Source organism: Oncorhynchus tshawytscha, unplaced genomic scaffold, assembly GCF_018296145.1.
Source record: "Oncorhynchus tshawytscha isolate Ot180627B unplaced genomic scaffold, Otsh_v2.0 Un_contig_1961_pilon_pilon, whole genome shotgun sequence".
NCBI lineage: Eukaryota > Metazoa > Chordata > Actinopteri > Salmoniformes > Salmonidae > Oncorhynchus > Oncorhynchus tshawytscha.
The window spans coordinates 147,501-175,000 of NW_024609682.1; the positions used below are offsets into that span (position 1 = coordinate 147,501).

Here is a 27,500-nt window from a genome sequence, read left to right on the forward strand (position 1 = left end):
CTCTACTACTACTACTAGCTCTACTACTACTAGCTCTATTACTACTACTAGCTCTACTACTAATAGCTCTTCTACTACTACTAGCTCTACTACTACTACTAGCTCTACTACTACTAGCTCTATTACTACTACTAGCTCTACCACTAATAGCTCTTCTACTACTACTAGCTCTACTACTACTACTAACTCTACTACTACTACTACTACTAGCTCTACTACTATTAGCTCTACTACTACTAGCTCTCCTACTACTACTAGCTCTACTACTACTATCTCTACTACTACTATCTCTACTACTACTAGCTCTACTACTACTAGCTCTACTACTACTAGCTCTACTACTACTAGCTCTACTACTACTACTAGCTCTACTACTCCTAGCTCTACTACTACTACTAGAGCCTTGGTCAGGGAGGTGACCGAGAACCCAATGGTCACTCTGACAGAGCTTTAGAGTTCCTCTGTAGAGATGGGAGAACCTTCCAGAAGGACAACCATCTCAGCAGCACTCCACCAAACAGGCCTTTATGGTAGAGTGGCCAGAAAGAAGCCACTCCTCATTAAAATGCACATGACAGCCCACTTAGAGTTTGCCAAAATGCACCTAAAGGACTCTCAGACCATGAGAAACAGGATTCTTTGGTCTGATGAAACCAAGATTGAACTCTTTGGCCTGAATGCCAAGCGTCATGTCTGAAGGACACCTTGTACCATCCCTACGGTGAAGCATGGTGGTGGCAGCATCATGCTGTGGGGATGTTTTTCAGCGGCAGGACTGGGAGACTAGTCAGGTTCAAGGGAAAGATGAACAGAGCAGTATCTGTGAGACTGAATGGTCTGAATCAGTATCTGTGCACTAGAGACGGAATGGTCTGAATCAGTATCTGTGCACTAGAGACTGAATAGTCTGAATCAGTATCTGTGAGACTGAATGGTCTGAATCAGTATCTGTGAGACTGAATGGTCTGAATCAGTATCTGTGCACTAGAGACGGAATGGTCTGAATCAGTATCTGTGCACTAGAGACTGAATAGTCTGAATCAGTATCTGTGAGACTGAATGGTCTGAATCAGTCTGTGAGACTGAATGGTCTGAATCAGTATCTGTGCACTAGAGACTGAATGGTATGAGTCAGTATCTGTGCACTAGAGACTGAATGGTCTGAACCAGTATCTGTGAGACTGAATGGTCTGAACCAGTATCTGTGAGACTGAATGGTCTGAACCAGTATCTAGCCTACTGGTAAGTCTAGCTAGTGTTATCACAACAGAACTAGCCTACTAGTCAGTCTAGCTAGTGTTATCACAACAGAACTAGCCTACTAGTCAGTCTAGCTAGTGTTATCACAACAGAACTAGCCTACTAGTAAGTCTAGCTTGTGTCATTATCACATGCCTGATCCTGGTAATGTAGATCCTGGTAATGTAGATCAGTTCTGTAATTAAAACAGACAGATACCTGATCCTGGTAATGTAGATCCTGGTAATGTAGATCAGTTCTGTTAAAACAGACAGATACCTGATCCTGGTAATGTAGATCCTGGTAATGTAGATCAGTTCTGTTAAAACAGACAGATACCTGATCCTGGTAATGTAGATCTGGTAATGTAGATCAGTTCTGTTAAAACAGACAAATACCTGATCCTGTTAATGTAGATCTGGTAATGTAGCTCAGTTCTGTTAAAACAGACAGATACCTGATCCTGTTAATGTAGATCAGTTCTGTTAAAACAGACAGATACCTGATCCTGGTAATGTAGATCCTGGTAATGTAGATCAGTTCTGTTAAAACAGACAGATACCTGATCCTGGTAATGTAGATCCTGGTAATGTAGATCAGTTCTGTTAAAACAGACAGATACCTGATCCTGGTAATGTAGATCCTGGTAATGTAGATCAGTTCTGTTAAAACAGAGAGATACCTGATCCTGGTAATGTAGATCCTGGTAATGTACTACTACTCTACTACTACTACTAACTCTACTACTACTACTACTACTAGCTCTACTACTATTAGCTCTACTACTACTAGCTCTCCTACTACTACTAGCTCTACTACTACTATCTCTACTACTACTATCTCTACTACTACTAGCTCTACTACTACTAGCTCTACTACTACTAGCTCTACTACTACTACTAGCTGTACTACTACTACTAGCTCTACTACTACTAGCTCTACTACTACTACTAGCTCTACTACTCCTAGCTCTACTACTACTACTAGAGCCTTGGTCAGGGAGGTGACCGAGAACCCAATGGTCACTCTGACAGAGCTTTAGAGTTCCTCTGTAGAGATGGGAGAACCTTCCAGAAGGACAACCATCTCAGCAGCACTCCACCAAACAGGCCTTTATGGTAGAGTGGCCAGAAAGAAGCCACTCCTCATTAAAATGCACATGACAGCCCACTTAGAGTTTGCCAAAAGGCACCTAAAGGACTCTCAGACCATGAGAAACAGGATTCTTTGGTCTGATGAAACCAAGATTGAACTCTTTGGCCTGAATGCCAAGCGTCATGTCTGAAGGACACCTTGTACCATCCCTACGGTGAAGCATGGTGGTGGCAGCATCATGCTGTGGGGATGTTTTTCAGCGGCAGGACTGGGAGACTAGTCAGGTTCAAGGGAAAGATGAACAGAGAGATCCTTGATGAAAACCTGTTCCAGAGCACTCAGGACCTCAGACGGGTGAAGGTTCACCTTCCAACAAGACAACAACCCCAAGCATACAGCCAAGACAACACAGGAGTGGCTTCGGGACAAGCCTCTGAATGTCCTTGAGTGGCCCAACCAGAGCCTGGACTTGAACCCGATCAAACATCTCTGGGGAGACCTGAAAATAGCTGTGCAGCAACGCTCCCCATCCAACCTAACAGAGCTTGAGAGAATCTGCAGAGAAGAATGGGAGAAACTCCCCAAATACAGGTGTGCCAAGCTTGTAGTGTCGTACCGAAGAAGACTGGAGGCTGTAATCACTGCCAAAGGTGCATCAACAAAGGGTCTGAATACTTATGGAAATGTGATATTTAATTTAAAAAATATATATATATGCTAAAATGGATAAAACAGCAGTTTTTGCTTTGTCATTATGCGGTATTGTGATGTCATTATGGGTTATTGTGACGTCATTATGGGTTATTGTGACGTCATTATGGATTATTGTGATGTCATTATGTGGTTATTGTGATGTCATTATGCGGTATTGTGATGTCATTATGGGTTATTGTGACGTCATTATGTGGCTATTGTGATGTCATAATGTGGTATTGTGATGTCATTATGGATTATTATGATGTCATTATGTGGTTATTGTGATGTCATTATGCAGTATTGTGATGTCATTATGGGTTATTGTGACGTCATTATGGGTTATAGTGATGTCATTATGTGGTTATTGTGATGTCACTATGGATTATTGTGATGTCATTATGTGGTTATTGTGATGTCATTATGCGGTATTGTGATGTCATTATGGGTTATTGTGAGGTCATTATGTGGCTATTGTGATGTCATAATGTGGTATTGTGATGTCATTATGGATTATTATGATGTCATTATGTGGTTATTGTGATGTCATTATGGGTTATTGTGATGTCATTATGTGGTTATTGTGACGTCATTACGGATTATTGTGATGTCATTATGTGGTTATTGTGATGTCATTATGCGGTATTGTGATGTCATTATGGGTTATTGTGACGTCATTATGTGGTTATTGTGATGTCACTATGGATTATTGTGATGTCATTATGTGGTTATTGTGATGTCATTATGCGGTATTGTGATGTCATTATGGGTTATTGTGAGGTCATTATGTGGCTATTGTGATGTCATAATGTGGTATTGTGATGTCATTATGGATTATTATGATGTCATTATGTGGTTATTGTGATGTCATTATGGGTTATTGTGATGTCATTATGTGGTTATTGTGACGTCATTACGGATTATTGTGATGTCATTATGTGGTTATTGTGATGTCATTATGCGGTATTGTGATGTCATTATGGGTTATTGTGACGTCATTATGTGGCTATTGTGATGTCATAATGTGGTATTTTGATGTCATTATGGATTATTATGATGTCATTATGTGGTTATTGTGATGTCATTATGCAGTATTGTGATGTCATTATGGGTTATTGTGACGTCATTATGGGTTATTGTGATGTCATTATGTGGTTATTGTGATGTCATTATGTGGTATTGTGATGTCATGGATTATTGTGATGTCATTATGTGTTTATTGTGATGTCATTATGTGGTTATCGTGTGTAGATTGACAAAGGGGGTGAGAAAACGATATAATCCATTTTTGAATAAGACTGTAATGTAAGAAAAGGTGGGAACAGCCATGGGGTCTGAACACTTTCAGAATAGCATCCTCCAATCATATTCTTCATTTGAATCTACCCTAAATCCATTCACATCCCGTTGACCAATAGTCTGATGCCTAACAGGGGACTGTTTCATGGTTTTCCTTATGTCCCCGGCTGCCTTGGCAGCTCTGACAGCCCGTGACCAGAGTACATAACTATCAAAGGATTCAGCTTGCAAGGCCCAGTGTCACATCCTAAATGATGTGAAAACTGTGAAAGCCCTGCCAAAGCCCATAAAATTGTCAGAGACTCCAGTCACCCAAGTCATAGACTGTTTTCTCTGCTACCATACAGCAAGCGGTACCGGCGCCAAGTCTAGGACCAAAAGGCTCCTTAACAGCTTCTACCCCCCAAGACATAAGACTGTTGAACAATTAATCAAATGGCCACCCAGACTATTACATTGACCCCCCCCCCATTTGTTTTTAACACTGCTGCTACTCGCTGTTTATTATCATCTATGCATAGTCACTTCACACTTACATACAAGTACAGTTTACCTCTAACCTGTACCCCCGCACAGTGACTTGGTACCGGTACCTCCTGTACATAACCTCCACACTGACTCAGTACAGGTACCTCCTGTATATAGCCTCCACACTGACTCAGTACAGGTACCCCCTGTATATAGCCTCCACATTGACTCAGTACCGGTACCCCCTGTATATAGCCTCCACACTGACTCAGTACAGGTACCTCCTGTATATAGCCTCCACACTGACTCTGTACCGGTACCCCCTGTATATAGCCCCTGAAAGTGGTGGTAGCAGCAGATATAGCAATAAGTACCCCCTGTATATAGCCCCTGAAAGTGGTGGTAGCAGCAGATAAAGCCCCCTGTATATACCCCCTGTATATAGCCCCTGAAATTGACTGGTAGCAGCAGATACCCCCTGTATATAGCCCCTGAAAGTGGTGGACAGCAGATAAGCAATAAGTACCCCCTGTATATAGCCCCTGAAAGTGGTTGACTCTGTACCGGTACCTTCTGTATATAGCCTCGTTAGTGGTTAGCAGCAGATAAAATAAGTACCCCTGTATATAGCCCCTGAAATTTAGCAGCAGATAAGCAATAAATATTTTAGCCCCTGAAAGTGGTAACAGATCAATAAGTACCCCTTGTATATGCCCCTGTTGGTTAAGGGCTTGTCAGTAAAGCCCCAGTGGTGGTAGCAGCAGATAAGCAATAAGTCCCCTGTTTGCCCCTGAAAGTGGTGGGCAGCAGATAAGCAATAAGTACCCCTGTATATAGCCCCTGAAAGTGGTTGAGCAGTGATTTGATCATTATAAGTACCCCCTGTATAAAGCCCCTGAAAGTGGTGGTAGCAGCAGATAAAGCAATAAGTACCCCCTGTATATAGCCCCTGAAAGTGGTGGTAGCAGCAGATAAAGCAATAAGTACCCCTGTATATAGCCCCTGAAAGTGGTGGTAGCAGCAGATAAGCAATAAGTACCCCTGTATATAGCCCCTGAAAGTGGTGGTAGCAGCAGATAAGCAATAAGTACCCCCTGTATATAGCCCCTGAAAGTGGTGGTAGCAGCAGATAAGCAATAAGTACCCCCTGTATATAGCCCCTGAAAGTGGTGGTCAGCAGCAGATAGCAGCAATAAGTACCCCCTGTATATAGCCCCTGAAAGTGGTGGTAGCAGCAGATAAGCAATAAGTACCCCTGTATATAGCCCCTGAAAGTGGTGGCAGCAGCAGATAAGCAATAAGTACCCCCTGTATATAGCCCCTGAAAGTGGTGGCAGCAGCAGATAAGCAATAAGTACCCCTGTATATAGCCCCTGAAAGTGGTGGCAGCAGCAGATAAGCAATAAGTACCCCCTGTATATAGCCCCTGAAAGTGGTGGTAGCAGCAGATAAGCAATAAGTACCCCCTGTATATAGCCCCTGAAAGTGTGGTGAAAGTGGTGGCAGCAGTGGCAGCAGCAGATAAGAAATAGCAGATACAATAAGTACCCCCTGTATATAGCCCCTGAAAGTGGTGGTAGCAGCAGATAAGCAATAAGTACCCCCTGTATATAGCCCCTGAAAGTGGTGGCAGCAGCAGATAAAGCAATAAGTACCCCCTGTATATAGCCCCTGAAAGTGGTGGCAGCAGCAGATAAAGCAATAAGTACCCCCTGTATATAGCCCCTGAAAGTGGTGGTAGCAGCAGATAAGCAATAAGCAATAATCATTTCAAGTATTTTACTGAGTTACAGTTCATAGAAAGACATCAGTCAATTGAAATAAATTAATTTGGCCCCAATCTCTGGATTTCACATGACTGGGGAGTGAGGGCATAAGCCCATTCACTTGGGAGCCAGGTCCACCCACTGTGGTGTCAAGCCCAGCCAATCAGAATGACATTTTCCCCACAAAATGTGTCTTATTACAGACAGAAATACTCCTCAGCATCCCCCCTCCTCCTCCTCAGATGATCCCACAGGTGTGCAAGCTGGAATGTGAAGGTCCCGGGCTGGTTTTCACGTGGTCTGCGGTTGTGAAGCCATTTGGATGTACTGCCAAATTCTCTAAAACAACGTTGGTAGAGAAATTAACATTAATTGACCTGGCAACAGCTCTGTTGGACATTTCTGCAGTCAGCCAATTGCACACTCCCTCAAAACGTTAGACATTGTGTTGTGTGACAAAACTGCACATTTTAGAGTGGCCTTTTATTCTCCCCAGCACAAGGTGCATCTGTGTAATGATCATGCTGTTTAATCAGATTCTTGATATGCCACAGCTGTCAGATGGATGGATTATCTTGACAAATGAAACAATTTTGTGCACAATATTTGAGAAAAATACACTTTTTGTGCGTATGGACATTTTCTGGGATCTTTTATTTCAAATGATGGGACTAACATTTTACATGTTGCGTTTATATTTTTGTTTTGTATATTGGTGGAGAGAGAGAGAGAGAGAGACATACAGAATGAGAGAGAGGTAGAGAGGGAGAGAGAGACAAACAGAATGAGAGACAGACAGAATAGAGAGAGAGTAGAGAGGAGGTAGAGAGGGAGACATAAACAGAAGAATGAGAGAGACAAACAGAATAGAGAGGGAGAGAGAGACAAACAGAATGAGAGAGAGGTAGAGAGGGGAGAGAGAGAGACAAACAGAATGAGAGAGAGGTAGAGACTGGGGAGAGAGAGAGAGACAAACAGAGAGGTAGAGAGAGAGAGAGATAGAGAGAGAGGGGTAGAGAGAGAGACAGAGACAAACAGAATGAGAGAGAGGTAGAGAGGGAGAGAAATAGAGATGAGAGAGACAAACATTAATTGAGAGAGGGGAGAGAGAGAGAGACATAAACAGAAGAGAGAGGTAGAGAGGGAGAGAGAGAGAGAGAGAGAGGGACAAACAGAAGAAACGAGACATAAACAGAATGAGAGAGAGAGACATAAACAGAATGAGAGAGAGGTAGAGAGGAGAGAGAGACAAACAGAAGACAAGGAGACAAACAGAATGAGAGAGAGAGACAAACAGATGAGAGAGGAGAGAGAGGAGAGAGATAAACAGAATGAGAGAGAGGTAGAGAGAGAAATACAGAGAGAGAGATGAGAGACATTTTAAACAGAATGAGAGAGAGGGTAGAGAGAGAGAGATAAACAGAATGAGAGAGAGGTAGAGAGGGAGAGAAATACAGAATGAGAGAGAGGTAGAGAGGGAGAGAGAGAGAGATAAACAGAATGAGAGAGAAGAGAGAGAGATAAACAGAATGAGAGAGAGGTAGAGAGGGGAGAGAGAGAGACATAAACAGAATGAGAGAGAGGAGAGAGGGAGAGATAAACAGAAGAGAGAGAGAGGGGAGAGAGAGAGAGACATAAACAGAATGAGAGAGAGGTAGAGAGGGAGAGAAATAGAGATGGAGAGCGAGAGAAGAGAGAGAGAGAGAGAGAGAGAGAGAGAGAGAGAGAGAGAGAGAGAGAGAGAGACGGAGAGAGAGAGAAAGAGAGAGAAAGAGAGAGGGAGAGATATGGTAACAGAGAGTGACATGGTATGCTGCATTAATTAGCATTCAGCTGGTGTGTGATGTTCTGCACAATGAAAACACACAATTTCACAGCATTAAAGGCTGTGTTCTGGTCAACACTCTTATGTTTCTCTCCTGCTAACTTTAGCAATCAGGAGAACCCCAATGATAAATTGCAGGTTGTTAGAAGGAGACGGGGAAACCTTATTACGTTGATTTTGAACCTCAGAGATTATTTTCAATGACGGCCTAGGAACAGTGGGTTAACTGCCTGTTCAGGAGCAGAACAACAGATTTGTACCTTGTCAGCTGTAATCACTACATCTTATTATGATAGCTTACTATACGTTATGATAATCACTACATTCATGTTGATAAGTGGTGAAGTTTTCCCTATTCAATTTGGTTACGAGAACCTGCAGTGGCAAAAGAAATATGAAATGCTGTTTACAAAACGTGTGGAATTATCATAACAGATGCTATCGCATTCTGCATCTAACTTCGTCCGACCTTTGAAAACTCACCTGCGAAAAGGTCAGTTAGGCTAGCTAGCTAACAACACTACAATGTGGTTAGACTAATAGTAGTCTGTTTAGCAGATGCTAGTTTGATATAGCTAGCTTTCCTGTGCGTCATCTTTTAGCTAACCCGGAAATGTATTACTGTCAAATATTTGGTGAAAGGTTAATAAGAGGTGGGTTGTCCAAAAGCTAGGCCTACTTGTTAGCAGAGATGATTGAATTACATCTCGGCGATTTACATATCACTCTAAGATGTAATTGTCACGCCCTGGTCTTAGTATTTTGTGTTTTCTTTATTTATTTGGTCAGGCCAGGGTGTGACATGGGTTTATTTTGTGGTGTGTTTTTGTATGGGGGTTTTAGTAGGTATTGGGATTGTGGCTGAGTAGGGGTGTCTAGCATAGTCTATGGCTGCCTGAGGCGGTTCTCAATCAGAGTCAGGTGATTCTCGTTGTCTCTGATTGGGAACCGTATTTAGGTAGCCTGGGTTTCACTGTGTGTTTTGTGGGTGATTGTTCCTGTCTCTGTGTGTGTTAGCACAAGATAGACTGTTTAGGTTTTCACGTTACATTAAATATGTATCTAACTTACCACGCTGCATTTTGGTCCGAGTCTCTTTCACCTGAAGAAAACCGTAACAGTAATATACTTCCTGTTCTAACCAGGAAGTAACTTAGTGTAAAATGAGAGTTCAAAGCAGGACATTTCTGCTGATTAATCACATAGATCATGTGTGTGTTTGTGTCCTTGTATTTCCATCTGAAGTCTGCAGCAACTATCCCATCGTGTTGTTTCTCTGCTGAATTCTACAAAACAAAGTTGACTCAGGGACAGAAGGACAGAGCAGCATTGACTCATTCTTGACCGCCAAAGGTGTCCATGTTTACTTCCTAGGTTCAGAAGAGGACTGGCCACCCCACATAGCCTGGTTCCTCTCTAGGTTTACTTCCTAGGTTCTGGCCTTTCTAGGGAGTTTTTCCGATCCACTGTGCTTCTACACCTGCATTGCTTGCTGTTTGGGGGTTTTAGGCTGGGTTTCTGTACAGCACTTTGAGATATCAGCTGATGTAAAACATGTTGATTTGGACAATCAAAAGTGCCCTAGAGAGAAGACAGAGTTAGTGTCTGTCAATGTAGATATATGGACTGACGGAACCACGATGGGCTTCATGGGAGTAACGGGCCCATTTCTTATTTTACCTTTATTTAACCAGGCAAGTCAGTTAAGAACAAATTCTTATTTTCAATGACAGTTTAGGAACAGTGGGTTAACTGCCTGTTCAGGGGCAGAATGACAGATATGTACCTTGTCAGCTCGGGGGTTTGAACTTGCAACCTTCTGGTTACAAGTCCACTGCTCTAACCACTAGGCTACCTGTCTCTAACCGCTAGGCTACCTGTCTCTAACCACTAGGCTACCCTGCCGCCCCCCCTCTAACCACTAGGCTACCCTGCCCCCTCTACGCTCTAACCACTAGGCTACCCTGCCTCTACACTCTAACCACTAGGCTACCCTGCCACCTCTACACTCTAACCACTAGGCTACCCTGCGCACCTATACTCTAACCACTAGGCTACCCTGCCACCTCTGTCCTAACCACTCTAACCACTAGGCTACCCTGCCCCTACACTCTAACCACTAGGCTACCCTGCCACCTCTACACTCTAACCACTAGGCTACCCTGCCACCTCTACGCTCTAACCACTAGGCTACCCTGCCCCCTCTACACTCTAACCACTAGAGGCTACCTGTCTCTAACCACTAGGCTTACCTGCCACCTATACACTCTAAACACTAGGCTACCTGTCTCTAACCACTAGGCTTACCTGCCACCTATACACTCTAAACACTAGGCTACCTGTCTCTAACCACTAGGCTACCCTGCCGCCCCATTACATGGTCCACGGAAGAGAAATGAACTCCTATTGCTGGAGACAGTTCTGTTGAGCTGTGATAGACTCACAGGGTCACACCCTGGGGGGAAGAGAATCAACAATAAAATGTAAAGTAATATGTGATCATTTTGACATCAAACATACATTTAGATTATATCTTATGTGATAACGCTACAAATATGGAAAAAGGCCTTCACAGTTTGTTTCCCCAAAGCAAGTGATGATGATGATGGTGATGATATTGATGATGATGATGATGATGATGATATTGATATTGATGATGATGATGGTGATGATATTGATGATGATGATGGTGATGATATTGATGATGACGATGATGATGGTGATGATATTGATATTGATGATGATGATGGTGATGATGATGATGGTGATGATGATGATGATGATAACCCTAGCATACAGGAATAATTTGGTGAAGATGCTGATGTAGAAGCTATCCAAACCAACTGCAGGCAACAGAGCTTACAGTGATTTGTCCCCCCGTTCATTACAACTGGTGAGTAAGAGATGGACTAAAGGAAACACTAAACAAATCATAAACAGTGTGATGGCTGAGGTAACTCAACTGTACAGCTTTACTACATACTACCTGTGGTCTGAAAGAAGCCTTTTGAAGCTGAGTTCGGAGTCAAATCAAAGTTTTATTGGTCACATACACATGGGTTAGCAGATGTTAATGCGAGTGTAGCGAAATGCTTGTGCTTCTAGTTCCGACAACGCAGTAATAACCAACGAGTAATCTAGCTAACAATCCCACAACTACCTTATAGACACAAGTGTAAAGGGATAAAGAATATGTACATAAAGAATGAGTGAATGGTAGTATGGTATTATCCCTGCTGCTGTGTCTACCAGATGGAGTTCCATCCCCCGGCTTGTTAAAACCGTCACCGATCTGAATCAACAAAGCCTCAATAGTCTACTTGAAGCCCAAGGACACAAGGAGCTCTGTTTATCACCAAGGGAATGGAGACAGCTATTGGAGTTAGTGGACATTTTTGGACCCGTTTTGTCTAGGCCACTGACCTTACTCAGGGGGAGAAAGTTGTGACACTCAGTGCTGCCCTTCCTTGTGCGCTGTCACTCAATTTTCATCTGCCAAGTATTCCCGAGCACAAGCTCGTCACCTTTTCAGTCTAGTAAAAGCACTGCAGCAGTCACTCAAACACCAGATTCCAGGGGGGGGTTGTTTGTGAATGTTAGAATGGAGTACTCGGATGAACAGGCAACAAAAACGTCCATTTTGGTGACAATGTAATACATAATGAGCTGCGCTGCTGGATCCATCTGTCTGCCTGTTCTGACTGGATCGTGATGTCCTCATGACCACGTGAAGATACAGCTGAATTGAAGGAGAGTCTGATTGGTGGGGTACAAGACATTGCAACATGCAATACTTTCTGTCACAATTCAAAATAATAAAGATGTGTTTTTTCATGTATAATGTTTACTGTTATATTCTTGATTATATACATTATTTTATAGATGTTTATGTTTTTCTTCTCCAGACCTTGTTTTGTCTGAGGAACGGAAAGTCACCGTTACGCAGAGCAGTAGTGGAGAGGAAGGACACCTGGTGAAACCTCCAGAATGTTCTCTGACGTCCACAGCAAGAAGAAAAAAGAGACGTAAAGTCTTCAGAGCAGAGATTCTTCACTACATTGAAGTATCTTCTGATGGAAATGAAGTTGCTTTGCTTTGCTTGGACTTTTTTTTTTTGGGGGGGGGGGTCCATGCGAAAGACTTTTCAAGGCTCAAGCAGGTAGCAATGACAGTGTGACAGCCCCCAACACCCCCAGTGGGGAGAGTGTTTAGTCATGGAGGCCTCCATCATGTGCCCTCATCGTGCCGGGCTCAGTGCAGGAACGCTGACAAACTTGATCTTTCTGAAATGCCACCTGTCCGCAACATACATGTTCTCTGTCTAAAGGGGGCCACAGGATGTCATTTACTACTTGTTACAGGAGATTATATTTCTGTTAAAGTGTCCAGGTCAGGAAGTGTATTTTATGGATAAAAGGTCATTACGTTTGATATTTATAGGACACTTTAGTAGTGCAGTTATTGAATAGTTGTCAGTCATTTTGGTTTACATTCATGCTTGTCATTTATCTTCCCTCACCTACAGATTTTCTGTTTGTGTGATTGAATGAAGTGAAATATAGACAATGTCTGCCACAAAATACCATGCCCTTTAAAATGTTACGTTAGATTTTTTTAATATCCTGTACAATTACTTTTATCAATGTAAACTGTCTACATTTTAAAAGGAAATTTATTTTGATTTAAAGAGTGCCTGATGTGCTTTCTTTCATACAAGAGTCTCTTCAAATCATTTACATGGTTTATAGACCTAACCTACAGCAGGCAGAAAGCCCTAAAAGACTTGAGACTTGACTTAGACTTGGCCCTAAAAGACTTGAGACTTGACTTAGACTTGGCCCTAAAAGACTTGAGACTTGACTTAGACTTGGCCCTAAAAGACTTGAGACTTGACTTAGACTTGGCCCTAAAAGACTTGAGACTTGACTTAGACTTGGCCCTAAAAGACTTGAGACTTGACTTAGACTTGGCCCTAAAAGACTTGACTTGGACTCTACCTCAAAGACTTGTGAACATCTCTGGTGGTACGTTATAGAGGCCTCATCATAGTGTGGCTCAGATGCTGTGTTCTTCAAGCGCCCGCTCGCTTATTGAGGCCAAGAACATAAAGATGACATTCCAATAGTCTAGAATATCACTTAGAACGCGTGGCCAACACCGGAACCCAGATGCTTCATTCTATGTGGCATGTTAATGTAGAATCTAGATATTGGAATATAATGGTTTTGGAATCTGTTGTGGTTGTCTGAGTCTTCTGACGAACCAAAGGTTTCTGAACCCCTCAGACCAGAAGGAGAAGAGCAGACAGGGGGCTTGGAACACAGCCAATTGATCCTGTAAATCCGGATACCTTGGACTCTTATCCATGCTGTCATATCCATACTAGCTAGCATACAACTTGGAATACATACAGTATAGCCGAATACATGGCTTCATTCTTAGTATTATTCTAGTCTACATATTGGAACAGAGCCAACAGATTAATTGATATTAAACATACAGTGGGGCAAAAAAGTATTTAGTCAGCCACCAATTGTGCAAGTTTTTCCACTTAAAAAGACGAGAGAGGCCTGTAATTTTCATCATAGATACACTTCAACTATGAAAGACAAAATGAGAGAGAAAAAAATCCAGAAAATCACATTGTAGGATTTTTTTATGAATTTATTTGCAAATTATGGTGGAAAATAAGTATTTGGTCAGCCACTTTTTTGCCCCACTGTGTTCTTCTGTTTGTTTGACAGCTGAGCAGTGACGCAAAGTACTTCAGTAAACATACTTGAAAGTACTAATTAAGTAGTTTTTTGGTGTATCTGTACTCTACCATTTATATTTTTGACAACTTTTACTTCACTACATTATTAAAGAGAATAATACATACATACATTATCCCCGACACCCCAAAAGTACTCATTACATTTCGAATGCTTAGCAGAATAGGAAAATGGTCCTGGTCACACACATATCAAGAGAACATCCCTGGTCATCTCTATTGCCTCAGATCTTACAGATTTGACTAAACACACATACTTTGTTTGTAAATGATGTCTGAGTGTTGGAGTGTTCCCCTTGCTCTCTATAAAACATTTAAATTGTGCCGTCTGTTTTGCTTAATATAATATAAGCACTTTGAAATTATTCATTTATACTTTTACTTTAGATACTTAAGTGACTTTCACTTTTACTTGAGTCATTTTTCTATTAAGCTATTTTACTTTTACTCATGTATGACAATTGGGAACTCTCCCCCCTCCCCCACCACCGCAGCTGAGAACACGTGTGGCGGGACGTTGAGAGGGTCCAGTGGGATCATCTCCAGCCCTGAATACCTCAGTGACCTGTCCAACGCTGGGGAATGTAAGTGGACGGTGCTGGCGGACCCTGGAGACACCATCTCACTGGTGTTCACTGACTTCCAGATAGAGGACAAACACGGCTCTCTGGAGATAGAAGGATCAGAGCCGCCCAGTATCTGGTGAGTGGATTGTTTATGTTTGTTATTTCATAACACTTTTAAACTAAAGCCAACTGACGTAATAATAATAATTATAATTAGGTGAGTTTTTATATTTGTCCTGTTTCACACATATATACAAGTGTGTTTTATACTCGTGATTTTATTATTATTTTTTTGCATATTCCAATTCCCCTGTGAGACACCCTCGGAGAGTTGGGGTCACGGTCAGGGGGTCTGCCGTTGTCAACGGCTACCCTGGAGAAATGTAGGGTTAAGGGTTAAGTGCCTTGCTCAAGGGCACGTCGACAGATCTCTTCACTTTGGTTATACCTATAATGTGTTTGAGAAACACAACTGTCTGGAGGTAGAAATATCAGAGTCACACAGTATTATTATCTGACCCTGCTGGTCATCTATGAACATTTGAACATCTTGGCCATGTTCTGTTATAATCTCCACCCGGCACAGCCAGAAGAGGACTGGCCACCCCTCAGAGCCTGGTTCCTCTCTAGGTTTATAATCTCCACCCGGCACAGCCAGAAGAGGACTGGCCACCCCTCATAGCCTGGTTCCTCTCTAGGTTTCTTCCTAGGTTCTGGCCTTTCTAGGGAGTTTTTCCTAGCCACCGTGCTTCTACATCTGCATTGCTTGCTGTTTGGGGGTTTAAGGCTGGGTTTCTGTACAGCACTTTGAGATATCAGCTGATGTAAGAAGGGCTTTATAAATACATTTGAATTTGATTGAGAGTATCTGGTGAGTCAGGATTACTGAATATCTGCAGTACCAGTCAAAAGTTTGGACACACCTACTCATTCCAGGGTTGTTCTTTCTTTATACTGTTTTCTACATTGTAGAATAATAGTGAAGACATTAAAACTATGAAATAACACATATGGAATCATGTAATAACCAACACATTTTAGTTGTTGTATATTTGAGATTCTTAAAAGCAGCCACCGTTTGCCTTGATGACAGTTTTGCACACTCTTGGCATTCTCTCTGAGAAATACAGGTTCACTCTATCCAATCAGAACAACAGGATCAACGTAAAGCCCGCCTTTCTCTTAACCGACAGCCAGTTATATGGATCACATTAGATCACGGAAAAGTACAACAACAACAAAAAATTATCTGATCATAAATCAGATTCAGATAATAGTCCGTATTCGTTACGATACTCATTTTGTCCGACAACACCCCACTACAGACGGTTTTTGTGAGAAGACCGTATTTTCGGGATGTCTCCTGGTCTGACAAACAGCGCTGGTAGCTTTGCAATTTTCCACCCCAGATGCGGAAGGGCGACATAGGAGGATGTTGTGGATTTAGAAACAGCCCATGCAAACAAACAGATATCTCTAGTTTTAACAGATATCTCTAGTTTAAACAGATATCTCTAGTTTTAACAGATATCTCTAGTTTAAACAGATATCTCTAGTTTTAACAGATATCTCTAGTTTTAACAGATATCTCTAGTTTTAACAGATATCTCTAGTTTTAACAGATATCTCTAGTTTTAACAGATATCTCTAGTTTTAACAGATATCTCTAGTTTTAACAGATATCTCTAGTTTTAACAGATATCTCTAGTTTTAAACAGATATCTCTAGTTTTAACAGATATCTCTAGTTTTAACAGATATCTCTAGTTTTAACAGATATCTCTAGTTTTAACAGATATCTCTAGTTTTAACAGATATCTCTAGTTTTAAACAGATATCTCTAGTTTTAACAGATATCTCTAGTTTAAACAGATATCTCTAGTTTTAACAGATATCTCTAGTTTTAACAGATATATCTAGTTTTAACAGATATCTCTAGTATTAACAGATATCTCTAGTTTTAACAGATATCTCTAGTTTAAACAGATGTCTCTAGTTTCAACAGATATCTCTAGTTTTAACAGATATCTCTAGTTTTAACAGATCAGATATCTCTAGTTTTAACAGATATCTCTCTAGTTTTAACAGATATCTCTAGTTTTAACAGATATCTCTAGTTTAACAGATATCTCTAGTTTTAACAGATATCTCTAGTTTTAACAGATATCTCTAGTTTTAAACAGATATCTCTAGTTTTAACAGATATCTCTAGTTTTAACAGATATCTCTAGTTTAAACAGATATCTCTAGTTTTAACAGATATCTCTAGTTTTAACAGATATCTCTAGTTTTAACAGAACTAGTTTTAACAGATATCTCTAGATTTAAAAGTTTTAAACAGATATCTCTAGTTTTAAACAGATATCTCTAGTTTTAACAGATATCTCTAGTTTTAACAGTTAGTTTTAAACAGATATCTCTAGATTTTAGTTTTAACAGATATCTCTAGTTTTAACAGATATCTCTAGTTTTAACAGATATCTCTAGTTTTAACAGATATCTCTAGTTTTAACAGATATCTCTAGTAGTTTTAACAGATTTAACAGATATCTCTAGTTTTAACAGATATCTCTAGTTTTAAACAGATATCTCTAGTTTTAACAGATATCTCTAGTTTAAACAGATATCTCTAGTTTTAACAGATATCTCTAGTTTTAACAGATATCTCTAGTTTTAACAGATATCTCTAGTTTTTAAACAGATATCTCTAGTTTTAACAGATATCTCTAGTTTTAACAGATATGGGAAAGATATCTCTAATTCTAGTTTTAACAGTTATCTCTAGTTTTAACAGATATCTCTAGTTTTAACAGATATCTCTAGTTTTAACAGATATCTCTAGTTTTAACATCTCTAGTTTAAACAGATATCTCTAGTTTTAACAGATATCTCTAGTTTTAACAGATATCTCTAGTTTTAACAGATATCTCTAGTTTTAACAGATATCTCTAGTTTAAACAGATATCTCTAGTTTTAAACAGATATCTCTAGTTTTAACAGATATCTCTAGTTTTAACAGATATCTCTAGTTTTAACAGATATCTCTAGTTTTAACAGATATCTCTAGTTTTAACAGATATCTCTAGTTTTAACAGATATCTCTAGTTTTAACAGATATCTCTAGTTTTAACAGATATCTCTAGTTTTAACAGATATCTCTAGTTTTAACAGATGTCTCTAGTTTTAAAGGGGTTAAAGTGCCAGTTGGGACGCGGTCGTTGAGTGTCTCAGTAACTGAATGCTTTTTAAAAAATTCTTCCTACAATATTTGTGTCATTTAGATTTCAGTAAAATGGCTCAGTGTGCAGAAAAGGTCACGTTATGTGAAATCAATTACCTTCTAAACTCCCAGAGGAACACCCTATTTCTTCCACTGACAGGATGGATTAGAAAAGCTCTTAGTATTTTTGAATTCACAAAGTCATTTTCACTGACTGTCGAGATCGAGGGAAATGTTGTACATATGTGACTCAACACCTGGATTCGGTCTTATGTGGCAACATTTTAATTATTATTATAGTTTTTTTTACATTGGATAAAAGTAGAGACTGAGAGCTACAAAATGGTGTATCATACACTACAGTTGAGGAACAATGGGAAAGTAATTCTGCTCTGAAAGTTGATACACTTGTAAACTCACGTTGGAGAAAAGGGTCTTTGAATGATCTGGTACCTAATAGAGAGCTATCCTTTGTCTACACCCATTCAGCATTGTTCACGCCCTCTTAAGCCTTTAGCCCAACCCATTCAGCATTGTTCACGCCCTCTTAAGCCTTTAGCCCAACCCATTCAGCATTGTTCACACCCTCTTAAGACTTTAAGCCCCACCCATTCAGCATTGTTCACACCCTCTTAAGCCTTTAGCCCCACCCATCTCTTTAAGGTTTCACATGAGGTCATGTGGTAAAGATTTAAAGTGGTAGTAGCCTACAATAAGGAAAAATTCAATTTCAACAGAAAGTGTTCAGATAAAAATACGTTATAAATATTAGATGACGCTTACCCAGATACACTTGTCTAAATGGATGGGTCATGTGGAATAAATGCTATAACCCCGAGCCACATCCAGTGGTGGAAAAAATAACACATTGTCATACTTGAGTAAAAGTATAAATCATTTAAATTCCTTATATTAAACCAGACGGCACAAAAAAACAAACAATTTATTGACGGATAGCCTGGGGCACAATGTACTTAAATATCAAAAGTAAAAATAAACAATTTCAACTTCCTGATATTAAGCAAATCAGACGGCATCATTGAATGATTTAAAAAAAATTGATGGGTAGCCAGGGGCAACACTCCAACACTCAGACATAATTTACAAACAAAGCATTTGTGTTTAGTGAGTCCTCCAGATCAGAGGCAGTAGAGGTGACCAGGGATGTTCTCTGTTTAGTGAGTCCTCCAGATCAGAGGAAGTAGAGGTGACCAGGGATGTTCTCTGTTTAGTGAGTCCTCCAGACCAGAGGCAGTAGGGATGACCAGGGATGTTCTCTGTTTAGTGAGTCCTCCAGATCAGAGGCAGTAGAGGTGACCAGGGATGTTCTCTGTTTAGTCAGAGCCAGTAGGGATGACCAGGGATGTTCTCTGTTTAGTGAGTCCTCCAGATCAGAGGCAGTAGGGATGACCAGGGATGTTCTCTGTTTAGTGAGTCCTCCAGATCAGAGGCAGTAGGGATGACCAGGGATGTTCTCTGTTTAGTGAGTCCTCCAGGTCAGAGGAAGTAGAGGTGACCAGGGATGTTCTCTGTTTAGTGAGTCCTCCAGATCAGAGGCAGTAGGGATGACCAGGGATGTTCTCTGTTTAGTGAGTCCTCCAGATCAGAGACAGTAGAGGTGACCAGGGATGTTCTCTGTTTAGTGAGTCCTCCAGATCAGAGACAGTAGGGATGACGAGGGATGTTCTCTGTTTAGTGAGTCCTCCAGATCAGAGGAAGTAGAGGTGACCAGGGATGTTCTCTGTTTAGTGAGTCCTCCAGATCAGAGACAGTAGGGATGACCAGGGATGTTCTCTGTTTAGTGAGTCCTCCAGATCAGAGGAAGTAGAGGTGACCAGGGATGTTCTCTGTTTAGTGAGTCCTCCAGATCAGAGACAGTAGGGATGACCAGGGATGTTCTCTGTTTAGTGAGTCCTCCAGATCAGAGGAAGTAGAGGTGACCAGGGATGTTCTCTGTTTAGTGAGTCCTCCAGATCAGAGGAAGTAGAGGTGACCAGGGATGTTCTCTGTTTAGTGAGTCCTCCAGATCAGAGACAGTAGGGATGACCAGGGATGTTCTCTGTTTAGTGAGTCCTCCAGATCAGAGACAGTAGAGGTGACCAGGGATGTTCTCTGTTTAGTGAGTCCTCCAGATCAGAGACAGTAGGGATGACCAGGGATGTTCTCTGTTTAGTGAGTCCTCCAGATCAGAGGAAGTAGGGATGACCAGGGATGTTCTCTGTTTAGTGAGTCCTCCAGATCAGAGACAGTAGGGATGACCAGGGATGTTCTCTGTTTAGTGAGTCCTCCAGATCAGAGGCAGTAGGGATGACCAGGGATGTTCTCTGTTTAGTGAGTCCTCCAGATCAGAGACAGTAGGGATGACCAGGGATGTTCTCTGTTTAGTGAGTCCTCCAGATCAGAGGCAGTAGGGATGACCAGGGATGTTCTCTGTTTAGTGAGTCCTCCAGATCAGAGACAGTAGGGATGACCAGGGATGTTCTCTGTTTAGTGAGTCCTCCAGATCAGAGACAGTAGGGATGACCAGGGATGTTCTCTGTTTAGTGAGTCCTCCAGATCAGAGGCAGTAGGGATGACCAGGGATGTTCTCTGTTTAGTGAGTCCTCCAGATCAGAGGCAGTAGGGATGACCAGGGATGTTCTCTGTTTAGTGAGTCCTCCAGATCAGAGGCAGTAGGGATGACCAGGGATGTTCTCTGTTTAGTGAGTCCTCCAGATCAGAGACAGTAGGGATGACCAGGGATGTTCTCTGTTTAGTGAGTCCTCCAGATCAGAGCCAGTAGGGTGACCAGGGATGTTCTCTGTTTAGTGAGTCCTCCAGATCAGAGACAGTAGGGATGACCAGGGATGTTCTCTGTTTAGTGAGTCCTCCAGATCAGAGGCAGTAGGGATGACCAGGGATGTTCTCTGTTTAGTGAGTCCTCCAGATCAGAGGCAGTAGGGATGACCAGGGATGTTCTCTGTTTAGTGAGTCCTCCAGATCAGAGGCAGTAGGGATGACCAGGGATGTTCTCTGTTTAGTGAGTCCTCCAGATCAGAGACAGTAGGGATGACCAGGGATGTTCTCTGTTTAGTGAGTCCTCCAGATCAGAGGCAGTAGGGATGACCAGGGATGTTCTCTGTTTAGTGAGTCCTCCAGATCAGAGACAGTAGGGATGACCAGGGATGTTCTCTGTTTAGTGAGTCCTCCAGATCAGAGGCAGTAGGGATGACCAGGGATGTTCTCTGTTTAGTGAGTCCTCCAGATCAGAGACAGTAGGGATGACCAGGGATGTTCTCTGTTTAGTGAGTCCTCCAGATCAGACAGTAGGGATGACCAGGGATGTTCTCTGTTTAGTGAGTCCTCCAGATCAGAGACAGTAGGGATGACCAGGGATGTTCTCTGTTTAGTGAGTCCTCCAGATCAGAGGCAGTAGGGATGACCAGGGATGTTCTCTGTTTAGTGAGTCCTCCAGATCAGAGGCAGTAGGGATGACCAGGGATGTTCTCTGTTTAGTGAGTCCTCCAGATCAGAGGCAGTAGGGATGACCAGGGATGTTCTCTGTTTAGTGAGTCCTCCAGATCAGAGACAGTAGGGATAACCAGGGATGTTCTCTGTTTAGTGAGTCCTCCAGATCAGAGACAGTAGGGATGGACCAGGGATGTTCTCTGTTTAGTGAGTCCTCCAGATCAGAGACAGTAGGGATGACCAGGGAGGTTCTCTGTTTAGTGAGTCCTCCAGATCAGAGGCAGTAGGGATGACCAGGGATGTTCTCTGTTTAGTGAGTCCTCCAGATCAGAGACAGTAGGGACGACCAGGGATGTTCTCTGTTTAGTGAGTCCACCAGATCAGAGGCAGTAGAGATGACCAGGGATGTTCTCTGTTTAGTGAGTCCTCCAGATCAGAGGCAGTAGGGATGACCAGGGATGTTCTCTGTTTAGTGAGTCCTCCAGATCAGAGGCAGTAGGGATGACCAGGGATGTTCTCTGTTTAGTGAGTCCTCCAGATCAGAGGCAGTAGGGATGACCAGGGATGTTCTCTGTTTAGTGAGTCCTCCAGATCAGAGGCAGTAGGGATGACCAGGGATGTTCTCTGTTTAGTGAGTCCTCCAGATCAGAGGCAGTAGGGATGACCAGGGATGTTCTCTGTTTAGTGAGTCCTCCAGATCAGAGCCAGTAGGGATGACCAGGGATGTTCTCTGTTTAGTGAGTCCTCCAGATCAGAGGCAGTAGGGATGACCAGGGATGTTCTCTGTTTAGTGAGTCCTCCAGATCAGAGACAGTAGGGATGACCAGGGATGTTCTCTGTTTAGTGAGTCCTCCAGATCAGAGACAGTAGGGATGGACCAGGGATGTTCTCTGTTTAGTGAGTCCTCCAGATCAGAGGCAGTAGGGATGACCAGGGATGTTCTCTGTTTAGTGAGTCCTCCAGATCAGAGACAGTAGGGATGACCAGGGAGTGACCACACTCTTGATAAGTGTTTGAATTAGACAATTTTCCTGGTCAAAATGTAACGTCGTACTTTTGAGTGTTAAAGAAAATGTACGGAGTAAAAAGTACATTACTTTCTTTACGAATGTAGTGAGGTAAAAGATGTCAAAAATATAAATAGTAAAATAATGTACTAATAACAACAACAAAAAAACAGACTTAAGTAGTACTTTAAAGTATTTTACACCTCCGCCTGAATGCCTTCACTCCGGTACATTAGCATACTTGATATACTGTTACACACACACTCACATTAGCATACTGTTACACACACACTCACAATAGCATACTTGATATACTGTTACACACACACACTTACATTAGCATACTTGATATACTGTTACACACACACTTACATTAGCATACTTGATATACTGTTACACACAGACTTACATTAGCATACTTTATATACTGTTACACACACACCTACATTAGCATACTGTTACACACACACTTACATTAGCATACTTGATATACTGTTACACACACACTTACATTAGCATACTGTTACACACACGCTTACATTAGCATACTGTTACACACACACTTGCATTAGCATACTTGATATACTGTTACACACACACACTTACATTAGCATACTGTTACACACACACTCACATTAGCATACTGTTACACACACACTTACATTAGCATACTTGATATACTGTTACACACACACTTACATTAGCATACTGTTACACACACACTCACATTAGCATACTGTTACACACACACTTACATTAGCATACTTGATATACAGTTACACACACACTTACATTAGCATACTGTTACACACACACTCACATTAGCATACTGTTACACACACACTTACATTAGCATACCTGATATACTGTTACACACACACTTACATTAGCATACTGTTACACACACACTTACATTTGCATACTGTTACACACACACTTACATTAGCATACTTGATATACTGTTACACACACACTTACATTAGCATACTGTTACACACACACTCACATTAGCATACTTGATATACTGTTACACACACACACTTACATTAGCATACTTGATATACTGTTACACACACACTTACATTAGCATACTGTTACACACACACTTACATTAGCATACTTGATATACTGTTACACACAGACTTACATTAGCATACTTTATATACTGTTACACACACACCTACATTAGCATACTGTTACACATACACTTACATTAGCATACTTGATATACTGTTACACACACACCTACATTAGCATACTTGATATACTGATACACACACACTTACATTAGCACACTTGATATACTGTTACACACACACTCACATTACCATACTTGATATACTGTTACACACACACACTCACATTAGCATACTTGATATACTGTTACACACACACTCACATTAGCATACTTGATATACTGTTACACACACACTCACATTAGCATACTTGATATACTGTTACACACACACACTTACATTAGCATACTGTTACACACACACTTACATCAGCATACTTGAAATACTGTTACACACACACTTACATTAGCATACTGTTACACAGACACTTACATTAGCATACTTGATATACTGTTACACACACACTTACAATTAGCATGCTTGATATACTGTTACACACAGACTTACATTAGCATACTTTATATACTGTTACACACACCTACATTAGCATACTGTTACACACACTTACAATTAGCATACCTCTTATACTGTTACACACACACTTACATTAGCATACTTGATATACTGTTACACACACACTTACATTAGCATACTTTATATACTGTTACACACACACCTACATTAGCATACTTGATATACTGATACACACACACTTACATTAGCATACTTGATATACTGATACACACACACTTACATTTGCATATTTTATTTCTTTAATCAATAATCTGAGCTCAGACAACAAAACAAGCCGTATCCATATTCATGTTGTGGAGTCGACGAAGTCAGAAATAGCATTATAAATATTCACTTACCTTTGATGATCTTCATCAGAATGCACTCCCAGGAATCCCAGTTCCACAATAAATGTTTGTTTTGTTCGATAAAGTCCATGATTTATGTCCAAATACCTCCTTTTTGTTTGCGCGTTTAGTTCCAAAATCCAAATTCATGACGCGCAGGCAAGACGAAAAGTCAACAAATTCTATTACAGTTCGTAGAAACATGTCAAACGATGTATAGAATCAATCTTTAGGATGTTTTTAACATAAATCTTCAATAATGTTTCAACCGGAGAATTCCTTTGTCTGTAGAAATGCAATGGAAGGCAGCTAACTCGGGGTGGCGAGCCTGAGTCAATCAGCTCTTATTCCCTCATCCTTCACAGTAGGAGCATCAAACAAGGTTCCAAAGACAGTTGACAGTGGAAGCCCTAGGAAGTGCAATATGACCCCATAGACACTGTATATTGGATAGGCAAACCTACAAACCTCAGATTTCCCAGATTTCTTTCTCAGGTTTTTGCCTACCATATGAGTTCTGTTATACTCACAGACATCATTCAAACAGTTTTAGAAACTTCAGAGTGTTTTCTATCCAAATCTACTAATAATATGCATATCATATAACTAGCAATGGGAAATGGCATTCTGAGAAAACATCACAAACGTTACACACACTTCATAAGTTAATGTTAGCTAGCAAGCCAGCCATCGAACTCCAGCTGGCTAGCTAACAGCAAGCTTTAACTTACAGTGAAAACAACTTTCAGACAAAATTAGAAAGGTATAATATCTAAATCTGTAGATTCTGACCTGTGTACCTGGAAGAAAGCTTCACGGCAGACTGCAACCCGTTGGGTAAGACACCCTGTGTCGTTTCCGTTTAGTTCGCCCAGCTTGTTTTGGCCTGTTGTGTTCCACTGATTTCAAAATGTGTTATGAAATGAGAGAGAGAGAGTCAGCGTGGCACGATCGTCATCCAGAAAGTAGTCCATCGCTACTTCTTCACCACTGACGTTTGTCGATAGCGTTTGTCGATAAATTCAGAGCAGCAATGTTTGTAGTTATTTGTAGCTCTCCATGGCTAACGTTATAACATAACGTAATATCTATACAAAAACACTGTAATAGAAAGGATTATCTACGCATTACGAGCAGCTCATTTTATAGACACAAGATGCAACACCGTAGACCAATCCAAACTCATCTCTCGGCATGTCCAGCCCACTCTTTATCTCAGCCAATCATGGCTAGTGGGAAGGTTGCTCACTTTGTCTGTGGCTAAACCAACTTGCGACATACACCTAGTGTCCTGAATCGGGTCACATACGTAGTGTTGAAGAGGAAACAGAGAAACACTGTCAGTGTTAAAAAAAAGACAAATAGACAAGAGTTTGATTGGATGGAATCGAAATATCATACAAGGATAACAGGATGAATGTCATCAAAATGACTCGAACTCAAATGTATCGTGTCTTGACTATCATTAATGTGATTGATGGTTATTTTTTTAATAAAATAATTACATACCACGTAAAATTATTACTCGATTAAATTACTAATGTAACAATTCATTAAGTAGTAATCTAGGGCACCGTACATAGTAGTAGTAATAATTGGGGCACCACGGGAAAAAGTTATTTAACGAGTTACTATCTCCCGACTAAACTCTAAAGATATAAATATCTCTTACATCAGTCACAGTTAATTCATGAAATCTTATTTACCGTCAGACTCGTTCTGAATGTTGTACAATCCTTGGATATCTGCACAAACCCTACGCATCAATTATGAATCAGCAATATACAAATTGGCTTAATTATTTATTTACTAACTAACTAAATAATCACACAGAATTACATAAACACACAAACAGAATAGCTTACACATTGATTACTACAGTTTTGTGGCCAAAAGTTTTGAGAATGACACAAATATAAATTTTCACAAAGTCTGCTGCCTCAGTTTGTATGATGGCAATTTGCATATATATTCCAGAATGCCAGTAAGATTGCACCTAAATCAACCATTTATCGCATCATCAAGAACTTCAAGGAGAGATGTTCAATTGTTGTGAAGAAGGCTTCAGGGCGCCCAAGAAAGTCCAGCAAGCGCCAGGACCGTCTCCTAAAGTTGATTCAGCTGCGGGTTCGGGGCACCACCAGTACAGAGCTCAGGAATGGCAGGACACACACACACACATGTTTTGGGCGTCCGTAAAAAAGCTTGTCCGGAGAAGACAAGGTGAGCGCTACCATCAGTCCTGTGTCATGCCAACAGTAAAGCAACCTGAGACCATTCATATGTGGGGTTGCTTCTCAGCCAAGGGAGTGGGCTCACTCACAATTTTGCCTAAGAACACAGCCATGAATAAAGAATGGTACCAACACATCCTCCGAGAGCAACTTCTCCCAACCATCCAGGAACAGTTTGGTGATGAACAATGCCTTTTCCAGCATGATGGAGCACCTTGCCATTTGGCAAAAGTGATAACTAAGTGGCTCGGGGAACAAAACATCAATATTTTGGGTCCGTGGCCAGGAAACTCCCCAGACCTTAAGCACTCGGGGGGGAAAAGGACATTCTCTCCTTTTGTCATGGGCGTGGCCACTGACTTGGTTAAGATTTTATTTGAAAAACAATTCACTCATTTAGAAGGCTAACATCACATTACATCTTCTCACAAATAGTTTCGTATTTAATCATATAAGTTCCACAACATCTAGATGTAAATCTAAATCTCTGTAAATCTATCACTGGGAAATATACACATTCAGAGATACAGTTATGTTGTTCTACTGTCCCTATTGTCATGCTGGAATAAATTATTCAGAGGAATGGGTAATAGTTAAAAAATGTTTTAACCCAAATTACGGCGTGCCGTGTAAAGGAACAGGGACGAAAACCAAACAATCACGTAACAAAAACACAGGGTGAAACCCAAAACAAAAGAGCGGAGAGTACCTAGAATAAATAACACACTCGCACAATGGTTAACACTACGGGACGAGACCCGTAATCATCAGCGCAATCCACAAGGGCACCAAAGCCCAAAACAACACAGCATAGGTACTCACACGCCCCAACGGACATAGAAACAATAATGGACAGGACAACGGTGGACAAAG

General features: G+C 41.1%; 1 protein-coding gene across 1 annotated transcript in view; it reads left to right on the top strand.

Moving 5' to 3' along the window:
* The window catches only part of LOC121845473 (CUB and sushi domain-containing protein 3-like), a 179,169-nt gene that overhangs the window by 116,222 nt on the left and 35,447 nt on the right, over positions 1-27,500 (top strand). Inside the window, exon 5 of the mRNA XM_042316920.1 lies at positions 14,653-14,860. Within this exon, the coding sequence (XP_042172854.1) occupies positions 14,653-14,860 (208 nt within the window). The remainder of the gene's footprint in view (positions 1-14,652; positions 14,861-27,500) is intronic.